Genomic DNA, 12500 nt, shown 5'->3' on the forward strand with positions numbered 1-12500 from the left:
GTGTGTGTAGGTGTGCGCGACTGCGTTGTCGTTTTGTTGCTGTCTTCTTCTTTTTCTGCGTTCGTGGGCTGCAACTCCCACGTTCACTCGTATGTACACGAGTGTTCTTTTACGTGTGTGACCGTTTTTACCCCGCCATGTAGGCAGCCATACTCCTTTTTCGGGGGTGTCTTTTTTTGTCTGTTTGCGTGTCTTTTAGTGCTTACTCCTTGCTTCTTTTAAAGGGCAGTTGTCTGGACAATCTATGTCTGGGAACATGAAAGAACAACACGAAGAGACAAACAAACAAACAAAAACACAGTAATCAGCTGTCGGTCTTTTTCCCCACTCCTTCTGAGAGATTCATCAAAGGTTTAATAATGTCTGCAGTTAAGTGAAAGAAAAATAATTACTGTGCAACTCAGATGGTCTTCGTTTATTTATTTATGGTCTGTTCATCTAAGACGATGATATTAGACTGAAAATAAATTATATTATTGATAATTATTATTATCATTATCATTTGGAATATTATAATTTCTATCGTAATGATGATGATTGTTATTATTAATTAGAAATCAACATTTCTTTATATTCGAATAGTCAGATGGTCTGTCTTGTGTTACTGTTTACTAGTTTCTTTCTTCCCCGCCGATAATTTTGCAGTTCTGACGTGATCACAATGTTTCCATTCATGGAAAGGCGGGAGGGGGAAGAACGTACAGTTAACCCTTTCACCGCCAGTCAATTCAGAGTGCAAAATTCCCTTGTGCTATAAACACACAAAAGATGGCGTCAAAGAACAGCTGGGGATTACCGCTGCGATGTGTGGAAAATATGGCCTATCCTACCACCGAAAATTAAGAACAGTAGGTTCATGGATAACAGAACCATGATCGATCTGGTTGCCTTCCAGTGACATGTGTCCTCTACCTAGCTTGTGCATAAATGCGAGTTTGGTGGTGAAAGGGTTAACCAGCCCCAGCTTCGTTTACCCTCTTTATTTTCTATTCGTCTATTTTGTTTTGATTATCATCATTGTCTTTATTTTTTTGTCTCGCTCTCTCTTTTCTTCCCGTTTTCCTGATGGGCTTTCTTTGCCCGTGGCCGTCTTTTCATCCTTGAATAGATTTTTTTTCCATATATCTTATTCTGTTTGTAACTTTTTATCCACCCTGTTTGATAACGATTTTTCATTCTTTTATCTTTTTCCTTTCTTTTTTTCCCCAGCTGTCTTTGCTCGACACACTTCCTTTTAACTTTAAATTTATTATTGTCTGTGTCTTTTTTCTTTCCTGGTACAGCCAAGCAACTGATCTGTCCAGCGTACCTTTCTGCACTTATTCACTTGCATTATTTTATTTTTGCTTTTTTTTAGCGTTATTAGCTCATTGCTTCTTTCTTAAACTATGAATATCTTAATACTTTCTTTTTCTTTTTTCCTTTTTTTTTCTTTTTTTTTTTTTTTTCTTTTTTGCCGTACATGACTGTGAGGGGAGGAATGGGCCCCGTCTTCCCAAAATGAATATGATTTCACTGTTCCTATGGGCGTAGAAAGGACACGAGACGTTAAACCGTTTTTAACCTTTGAATTGGCGTAGTAGGACAACAAGGTGGCCCCCAACACACACACACGCGCGCGCGCGCGCATATATATATATATATATATATATATATATATATAACACATACACACACAGAGACACAGACACAGACACACACACCCACACACACCCACACACACACACACACACACACCTCCTGCTCACGCCACGACAGCGTCAACCGCCTAGCGCCTTGGCCATCACGACATCTGATCAAAATCCAGCCAGTATCTTCCACCTACGGTCTGTATTTACGGTCGATGTCTTTGAGTTCCGGTGCAGACAGAACATCAGCTTCAAGAGTTTTTTTTCTTTTTCTTTCTTTTCTTTTATAATGAAAGTCAGTAGCAAAATCTGTAACTGGTGCTGAATGATCTGGAGCCAGTTGCATTGCTTGGTTCTAACTTTTTGACAGTTACACATGACTATATGCCTACGTTGACCGAACTACGCCATTTGGTCAGTTCCATACTACACACAGTTAGCAGCGGGTTACGACCATATTAGGCTCTTCCGTTCGAGCAATGCAACTGGCTCCTGGTCTTTTCCATGGTCATTCTGTGTACCATCGTCATTGCAGCAACACGTTCTAGACCTGCGACTGTTTCTGACACTGTGTTGTCTTTGACAGCAAGGGGAAACAAACATATTTCGACCAGAGAAAGAAGACATTTCATGACTTCTTGACATTCTGTTTTGTTTCTTAATTGAAATTATGAATTGAATAATGAATACCCCACAGTTCTGACCGAGCTAGAAATGGTGCTAGGGATGACAAATCTGACATCTTTCCACCATGTTAACACATTTACAGATCCTTTTATCATTTGCTGGGTGCAGTTTATGACGGATACAACCTGGTGGTGAAAGCGTTGGACTTTCAATCTGAGGGTCCTGGGTTCGGATACCGGTTATAGCGCATGGTGAGCTAAAGACTGAGATTTTTTTTCGAATCTGTAATGTTAACAGATGTGCATACCCGCCAATATCTGAAGTCCTTTCTTGTGTAGCTCATATAGAAGATCAAACACGCAAGTTCAAGATCTCGTAATTCATGTTAGCGTTAGGTGGGTTATGGAAACAAAAGCATACCCAGCAGGTAGATCCCTGAAAATGGAGTGTTGTTGCCTGTATAAACGGTCATACACGAAGATGCCAGCTTGTACATGAATGTGGACGTGGGTTCTGCAGCCCATAAACGCAGAAGAAAAAAGAAAACAGGGTCGCGTATGAAGGGAGGTCATCGTTGGTTGAGGACAGGGTATGACAAGAAGGCGGGATATGACTAGAGGGCGGGGTATGACTAGAGGGTGGGGTATGACTAGAGGGCGGGGTATGACTAGAGGGTGGGGTATGACTAGAGGGCGGGGTATGACTAGAGGGTGGGGTATAACAGGAGGGTGGAGTATGACTAGAGGGCGGGGTATGACTAGAGGGTGGGGTATGACTAGAGGGCGGGGTATGACTAGAGGGTGGGGTATAACAGGAGGGTGGAGTATGACTAGAGGGCGGGGTATGACTAGAGGGTGGGGTATGACTAGAGGGCGGGGTATGACTAGAGGGTGGGGTATGACTAGAGGGCGGGGTATGACTAGAGGGTGGGGTATAACAGGAGGGTGGAGTATGACTAGAGGGCGGGGTATGACTAGAGGGTGGGGTATGACTAGAGGGTGGGTGGGGTATGACTAGAGGGTGGGGTATGACTAGAGGGCGGGGTATGACTAGAGGGTGGGGTATGACAGGAGGGCGGGGTATGACTAGAGGGTGGGGTATGACAAGAGGGCGGGGTATGACTAGAGGGTGGGGTATGACAGCAGGGTGCGGTATGACTAGATGGTGGGGTATGACAAGAGGGCGGGGTGGGGTATGACTAGAGGGCGGGGTATGACTAGAGGGTGGGGTATGACTAGAGGGTGGGGTATGACAAGAGGGCGGGGTATGACTAGAGGGCGGGGTATGACAAGAGGGTGGGGTATGACAATGGGCGGGGTATGACAAGAGGGCGGGGTATGACAAGAGGGTGGGGTGTGGATGACTAGAGGGCGGGGTATGACAACAGGGTGCGGTATGACTAGAGGGCGGGGTATGACTAGAGGGTGGGGTGTGACAAGAGGACGGGGTGGGGTATGACAAGAGGGTGGGGTGGGGTATGACAAGAGGGTGGGGTATGACTAGAGGGCGGGGTGGGGTATGACTAGAGGGTGGGGTATGACAATGGGCGGGGTATGACAAGAGGGTGGGGTATGATAAGAGGGCGGGGTGGGGTATGACAATGGGCGGGGTATGACAAGAGGGTGGGGTGTGACAAGAGGGCGGGGTGGGGTATGACTAGAGGGCGGGGTGGGGTATGACAAGAGGGCGGGGTATGACTAGAGGACGGGGTGGGGTATGACTAGAGGACGGGGTGGGGTATGACTAGAGGGCGGGGTATGACTAGAGGGCGGGGTGGGGTATGACTAGAGGGCGGGGTATGACTAGAGGGCGGGGTATGACTAGAGGGCGGGGTGGGGTATGACTAGAGGGTGGGGTATGACTAGAGGGCGGGGTACGGGTACTCACTGGGCCACGCTGGGGTAGCTCCTCATCTTTGCCGGGTACACAGGGCAGGTAGTTCACGATGTCCGCCCACGTGCCGTTAGGGTGGCAGTAGTATGTGGCGTTCTCTGGTGAAGCATGTACAGATAGAGACAAACATTCACCCGCACGCACGCACGCACGCACACAAGTTCAAAGACAAAAAAGAACAACAACAACAAAAACCCGCTAATATGATCTAAACAATATCCTCCATTAATGCCTAGACATATGTTGTGAAGCTTTTATGGCGATTAAAAACGATGAAGATTAGGTGGAATGTCCCGATACTGCGCTAACGATTTGGCATAACAGACAGACAGACAGACACACACACACACACACACACACACACACACACACACACACACACACACACACACACACACACACACACACACACACACACACACACACACACACACACACACACACACACACACACACACACACACACACACAAAAAGCCAACGAAAGCGAGCATAACCGTTACAATCACGAACGATAATTACTACCGTTTTCACCGTTTACGAAAGGCATTAACTGATTTCACCCATTAAAAATTATTCCGTAACTGAAAAACCACAAGAACGCACCGTCAACGAACATCAATGACGATACAGCCAACGACTTCGATGATAAGTAAAACAACTGAAGCTGAGTGTCGATAACTGATGACTGGTAATCATAACATAAAAACAATGATATATCTCTGCACTGCGACAACAGTGAATCGTGTGAGAGAAATGTTCAAAATTAATCGTGTCAATCGGTTAAGACGATAGGTCGTAGTCGCGTATGCAGCATGCCGTCTGCACACATAGAAAAATACCAACGACAACGAAAGGGTTGTCAGTGGAAAAAAAAATCTGTAGAGAAATCTACTTCGGTAGGAAAACAAATACACTTGTAGACACACACACACACACACACACACACACAAAAAAAAAACGAAAGTAGGCTAGCGCTCTTCACTGTAGCGTCGTGCTCTCCCTTAGGAGGACAGGCCGAATATCACACAGAGAAATATGTTGTCACAACAAAGTACTACAATACAATGCCACTCAATACAATACAATACAATACAATGCTGTAGGATGCAATAAACTGAAATAGAAATACAGTACAACATTATGCAATACAATACCATACAAAGCAATAAAGTGCAAATTAATGCGATACAATAAAACACAATGTAACACAACGTAAGGCAACGCAACACAATACAATACAACGCAACGCAACGCAATGCAACGCAATACAATACAACACAATGCAACAACACGCAATACAATACAACACAACGCAATACAATACAATACAATAAATGCAACGCAACGCAACGCAATACAATGCAATACAATACAATACAATTCAATTCAATACAACACTTCACAACACAACACAACGCAGCACAGCACAACACAACACAACACAGCACAGCACAACAAAATACAACATAACACAACACAGCACAGCATAGCACAGCATAACACAATACAACACAACAAAACACAGCGCAGCACAGCACAACACAACACAGCACAGCATAGCACAGCACAGCACAGCACAGCACACCACAGCACAACACAATACAACACAGCAAAACACAACACAGCACAGCACAACACAGCATAACACAGCACAACACAACACAATACGCTATAATCACTGTACTGACGGGTGTGGTCAGTGTAGGCTGACATAGGGCACGGCATGGTGGCCACACTGCCCGCTGGAGTGGCCGGCCAACAGGTGACCACATCGAACGTCACATTGCAGTACACCTGTCCAGGCTCTGGAAAACAACAACAACAAAAACCATTGACGTCAGAATTCATGTCAGTACAACCATCCAAAAGACGGGGGAAAAAAGAAAAAAAAAAGAAAAAAGGACGGGATGCTTTCAATCAAATGGTTCGTATCATCATCATCATCATCATCATCATCATCATCTCTCTCTCTCTCTCTCTCTCTCTCTCTCTGTCTCTCTCTCTGTCTCTCTTTCTCTCTCTTTCTCTGTCTGTCTCTCTCTCTCTTCCAAGTCCGACTCCCTCAAGTCACCACACTTTAACAAGCTGGCTAATGGATTTACAGAGCGGACACAGGAGAAATGATAGAAAATACACGGGGAAAAAATGGAGGCTGAGAGGGAGAGAGAGAGAGAGAGAGAGAGAGAGAGAGAGAGAGAGAGAGAGAGAGAGAGAGAGAGAGAGTGTGTAAGATGTCCACTCTGTTTATGCATACCCATATTCAAACACTCGACTGTCGGCCGCCGTTCTTTCTCTGTCTCTGGACCTTGCAATTGGAATGAACTTCCTGTTTCTCTTCGTCAGGTCTCAGCACTCAGCTCTTTCAAGTCTGGCCTTAAAACTCACCTCTTCCCAAGATAGCCTCCTTTCCCTGCCTCTCCCTTGTCCTCAGTTTTTTTTCTCCAGTTTTAGAGTCATGCATGCGTGTGAATGACTGGTGCGAAAGCGCTTTGATTTGTCTCTGCACAAGATTCAGCGCTATATTGTATTGTATTTTTCTTTTTGTCACAACAGATTTCTCTGTGTGAAATTCGGGCTGCTCTCCCCAGGAAGAGTGCGTCGCTACACTACAGCGCCACCCTTTTTTTTATCGTGTGTGTGTATTTTTTTTTTTTCCTGCGTGCAGTTTTATTGGTTTTTTCCTATCGAAGTGGATTTTTCTACAGAATTTTGCCTGAAACAACCCTTTTGTTGCCGTGGGTTCTTTTACGTGCGCTAAGTGCATGCTGCACACGGGACCTTGGTTTATCGTCTCATGCGGATGACTAGCGTCCAGACCACCACTCAAGGTCTAGTGGAGGAGGAGAAAATATCCGCGGCTAAGCTGTGATTCAAACCTCTCGCTTCCTAGACGGACGCGTTACCTCTAGGCCATCACTCCATATATATATATATATGTGTGTGTGTGTGTGTGTGTGTGTGTGTGTGTGTGTGTGTGTGTGTGTGTGTGTGTGTGTGTGTGTGTGTGTGTGTGTGTGTGTGTGTGTGTGTGTGTGTGTGTGTGTGTGTGTGTGTGTGTGTGTGTGTAATGTCCAGCAATACAAAATAAATGGCCTTGGTCTCGGCTCAAACGGCCCTCCACACCACCGATGCTGAACAACTGGAGGTCTACACCACCAATACGTTGTGGAGAAGAGGAGATGGGGTTGGAATGAAGGAGGAGTGGAAGAAGAAGAATAATGAGGAGGAGGAGGGGGAGGAAGAGGAGGAGGAGGTAATGGAAAAGAAGGAGGAGGAGGAGGACAAGAAGAAGAAGTAGGGAGAAATAAAAGGAAAGGATAAACAGAGTGAAAATGTTAATCAACTTGGTTTGCAAGAAAAACAATGCTGATGAGGAGGAAGAAAAAAGTGGAGAGACGTAGACGAAACGATAGGAGGAGCAGGTGGTGTACACGGGCAGGAGGGGCGGGGGGGGGGGGGATAAGCATGGAAAGCGGATAAACACAGCAATTCAAAATAATATCTTCCCAAAGAGACAGAGATGAAATATCAGAGAGAGAGAGAGAGAGAGAGAGAGAGAGATTGGGGTGTGGGAAAGTAGGTAGAGAGAGAAAGAGAGACAAGACAGAGACAGAGAAACACAGACACAGAGAGAAAGGAGGCAGAGACAGAGACAGAGACAGACTGACAGACAGACAAACAGGCAGACAAACAGACAGATAGACAGACAGAGACAGACAGACAGGCAGAAAAAGACAAACAAAATAACCATGTACATGCGCACACACACACACACACACACACACACACACACACACACACACACACACACACACACACACACACACACACACACACACACACACACACACACACACACACACACACACACACACACAAAACAAAACAAAACACACACACACACACACACACAAGAAAAACAAAAACAAAAAAACACACCAAAAACTCAAACAGACCGACAAACACAGACAGACACAGACTGGTCAGTTAAGAAAAAAAAAGGGAGGGTGGGTGGGGGGGCAGTCAGCAAACTGCTGTAAAAAAAAAAAAAAAAAAAAAAAAAAAGACGGTACAGGAAGAGCGGAACAGAGACACGGGACTTCTCTTAATTAAATGGCTGGCTTCATCGCTTTCCCCTTCTGACCGACTCCCTCAGGGCCCCGCCACGCTTTCAATAAGCTGGCTAATGGATTAGGAGGAAGTGGACACGGGACAAATAACAAAAGATACAAGATGGGAAGAGAGGCAGAGAGAGAGAGAGAGGGGGGGGAGAGAGAGAGAGAGGGGGGGAGAGACAGAGACAGAGAAACACAGAGAGAGAGGGATCACATAGCAGCAAAATATTTCCCACAAGTATAACGTCGGAAATCTTTGCCGCCTGCCACCTAATTTCACATCTCGCGCGCGCGCACACACACACACACACACACACACACACACACACACACACACACTCACACACACACCCCCCCCCCCGCACCCCCCTCCCCCCCCCCCCCCCACACACACACACAGAGGAGAGAACACTGAAGATGGTTTGTTCACAAAAGGCCTTAGTCCCTTGTGAAGGGGAATGTGAACAATAAACACACACACACACACACACACACACACACACACACACACACACACACACACACAGAGTCAGTTTAAAAGACGAACAGCTAGCCCTGTTCTCGATGACAGGGAGGAGAACAGAGGATTAAGAAGAAAACCAACTGTGAAAAAGAACAAGTTATGAAACAACAGTAACACTACCACCACTACCAATGATAACGACAACAACGACAATGGTGATAATACCAATAATGATACCACTACTACTACTACTAATAATAATAATAACAATAACCCTAGTGATGACGCTGATATTAAACGATATAATATCTATAACAATACATCTTGTAAACAAAGCAGACTGAAGCTGCATTACGCACTTATCATTCGCACGTAAACATGTTAAACAAACTCACGATGTTGAGTTTTGGGGGTGTCAGTCTTCACTTTCTCGACATCCTACGCTTTCTTTCGCACTTTGCAATGTGTGATAAGAAACTCTAGGGAGAGCTGGACAGTACAAGGTCTTCAGAGAAGAAGCCCCCCTCAGTCAAGTGTTTCAGCCCTGAACTCCTTACACTCCAAGGGGGCCGGGCCGCACCTAGATCATGACTCCTGGATGCCCTTGTATTGCCGCCTTTTCTTTTTTCTGTTTTCCTGGTCCTCAGCAGGTTCGAACCCGTGCCTCCAGGGAGGTCGCCACTTCAGGACTGAGTCACCTTTTCTGGCAGACGTTTTAACCACTGAGCCATCGTACGCCTAGTTTGAGTAGGGAAATTTAATCCTCATGAAGTTTACTTTCATTCCTCCTCGACCAGATCCAGCTGGAACTCTTTTCTGCTACTTCTGCAATTGCCTTGAGAACCTATGTCCTCTCTCTGCCAGAAACAGACAGCTGTTTCATGAGGCTGTGGGCAGATGCGCCCACAAACCCTCTTGCACCAATCTCTATGGCAAGAACTTTGGCTTGGAAGCCAGATTCTCTCAGGTTGCTGGCTAGGCTAGCATACTTCTCGGTCTTGGAGAGAGAGAGAGAGAGAGAGAGAGAGAGAGAGAGAGAGAGAGAGAGAGAGAGAGAGAGAGAGAGATGATGATGATGATGATACGAACCATTTGATTGAAAGCATCCCGTCCTTTTTTCTTTCTTTTTTTCTTTTTTCCCCCGTCTTTTGGATGGTTGTACTGACATGAATTCTGACGTCAATGGTTTTTGTAGGCTTCCTTGGCACCAAAAAAAAAAAGTGCAAGAAAGCGTGGGGCTGTGAGAAAGCACAGGAAGCTGTTATCAAACAGATGGGCAACAGACGGGACACACAGCGGGCGAAAACCAGCAGACTGTTTGGGGACGATGGTGCTTTACTCAGTGCATCAGTGGCTGGCCGGTCAGGGAGAGCGATTTGGGATGCAAAAGGTGCAGACAGCGTCAGAGATGAAAAGGAGCAATTTTTTCTGTGTATTTGTAGAGGGAGAAAGACGAGACGAGGAGGAAGAGCAGGAGGAAGAAGAGGAAGGGAAGGAGGTCGAAGAAGCAGTGGAAGCAGCAGCAGCAGAAGAAGAAGAGATCAAAAGAAGAAGAAGAAAAAAAGACAGAAGACGCACTAAAGAAAGCAAGTAAACAGGGCAGAATGTGTGGAAAACACGGTAAAGGCGCGAAATACGATCCATCAAGCTATTCATCCTGTGCGCAAAGAACATCTTCAAACAAAACCACATACAGCGTTCATCCTTCGGTTCAACAGTTTCTGAGAAATACTGAGCACATCATCCTCTTCAAGTTCTTGATCTCCTATCACAATCTTCCAGAAGACTGCACACTGAGAATGCTTGTGGATTTTGACTGCCTAAATGGCGAGCTGAAAACGGCCATACACGTAAAAGCCCGCAAACAGATGCGAGCGAACACATGAGTTGTAGAAGTAGAAGAAGAAAGAGGAGGAGGAGAAGGAAGAGGAAGAGAAAGAGGAAGAGAGGAGAACTTCGCGGGAAAGACTGAAGGAATGAAAGAAGGTGGGTAGAAAATAAGGAAGGAAGGAAGAAAGGAAAGAGAGTATGATGGCAGGAAGGAAAGAGGAAGGAAAGGAGGAAAGAAGGTGTGAAGATAGGAGGGATAGAGCTATGGCAAGATGTCTTAATAAATAATAAATAGGAGGGAACAAGGAAGGCGCGAAAGAATGAAGGAATGCAGAAAGGAGGGAAGAAAGGAAGCAAGGGAATAAAGAAAGAAGGTGGGAAAGACGGAAGGGAGAGCAAGGAATGAATGAATGGAGGGAGAGATGGAGGGAGGAAGGAAAACGGAAATAGAAAACAAAACAAAACAAACAAAACAAAAAATTAAAAGAAAGAAAAGGAAGAAGAAACTGAAAACAAAACCACACTTCAGTTGAGAAATGAATATCAAACGTGCTCTGCAACCTGCAAGCCACCCCCGCCCCTCACAGACCCCCATCCCCACCCCCAACCCGCCCCTACAACCCTCCCATGCCTCCTTACAAACCCCCCCACCATTTTCCGTGTATCATCAAACGAACCGAAGTGAACTGGAAACTGAAATCACGATCACCATGAAATGTGACGACAAATAATTTGCTTCTGACAATTGTCTTGTCATGCGCTTTATGGAACCACATCCATGAAAAAAAAAAAAAAAAAATCATGGAGAAAGCACTACCGGCATTTGAAAATTATTAAGTCATGACATTAAAGGGCGCTTTTTTTTTTTTTTTGCCCTTTATAGGAAATCCGAAGGCGTTGCGAAGAGCGTTCAACACACACACACACACACACACACACACACACACACACACACACACACACACACACACACACACACACACACAGAGAGAGAGAGACTGAGAGAGACAGAGACAGAGAGAAAACGAGCAAACGAACGAATGGACCACAATTCAAAACCAGGGGACTGCAGGTGGGCATGGGAAGGGGTATTGTAACACTTGAATAGAGAGAGAAAGAGAGGAGGAGGAGACCATAGAGAGAGGGGGGGGGGTGGACAACAGAGAGAGAGAGAGAGAGAGAAATAGAGGGAGGGAGGAAGCCACAGAGAAGATAAAGAGAAACAGAGAGGGGGGACCAGAGAGAAAGAGAGAGAAGGAGGGAGAGGGTGAGAGAGGGGGGGGGGAGCAAACTAGTGAGAGAGAGGGGGTGGAGGAAGGAAACCAGAGACAGACAGACAGACAGACAGACAAAGAGAGAGAAAGAGAGAGAGAGAGAACGAAAGAACGAATGATCTATTGTGGTCAGGCTCATTTTTACCCATTCACAAGTGCGCAGGGTGGGGAAGAGGTTGTAACGAAACATGAGAACTGACGCTCTGTACACTTGATCATGACAATCCACGTCATGCGATTAATTATGATTAATGCCATTCAAAGTCTTTCTACCCAAAATGTTTGTTTTCAAATAGGTCAACAACTGAAAAGGAATCACACAGCGAAATTAATCATGATATACTTACATCCAGATCAGGATTTCCATTTCTAGGACTTTTAACAAGCGTTTGGATTTGTGTCTTTAAACGTATTCAGTAAACTATCCATTTTCCTGGCCGACTCCTCGAGACAAGACATTATCTGTCGGTAGACATCTGGCGGCACATCAGCATACTTCTCTTCACAAAGTTCACTGTCATGTTGGGAACTGTCCACATCTGGGTCAATGATATTCGAGTTTTGGATCATGACAGTCGTGGCAATTTCTTCCAGCTCACATATTTCTGCACCGCAAGAGAGAGAGAGAGAGAAAGAGAGAGAGACAGAGACAGAGACAGACAGAGACA

General features: G+C 45.5%; 1 protein-coding gene across 1 annotated transcript in view; it reads right to left on the bottom strand.

The window, feature by feature from the left end:
- LOC143293949 (corticotropin-releasing factor receptor 2-like) overlaps positions 1–12500 on the bottom strand; it is a 92568-nt gene that overhangs the window by 39844 nt on the left and 40224 nt on the right. Inside the window, exons 2-3 of the mRNA XM_076605345.1 lie at positions 5839–5955; positions 4143–4246 (exon numbers count right to left, since the gene is read on the bottom strand). Of these exons, the coding sequence (XP_076461460.1) occupies positions 4143–4246; positions 5839–5955 (221 nt within the window). The remainder of the gene's footprint in view (positions 1–4142; positions 4247–5838; positions 5956–12500) is intronic.

The sequence above is a fragment of the Babylonia areolata genome, chromosome 19, assembly GCF_041734735.1.
Source record: "Babylonia areolata isolate BAREFJ2019XMU chromosome 19, ASM4173473v1, whole genome shotgun sequence".
In the NCBI taxonomy this organism is placed as follows: domain Eukaryota; kingdom Metazoa; phylum Mollusca; class Gastropoda; order Neogastropoda; family Buccinidae; genus Babylonia; species Babylonia areolata.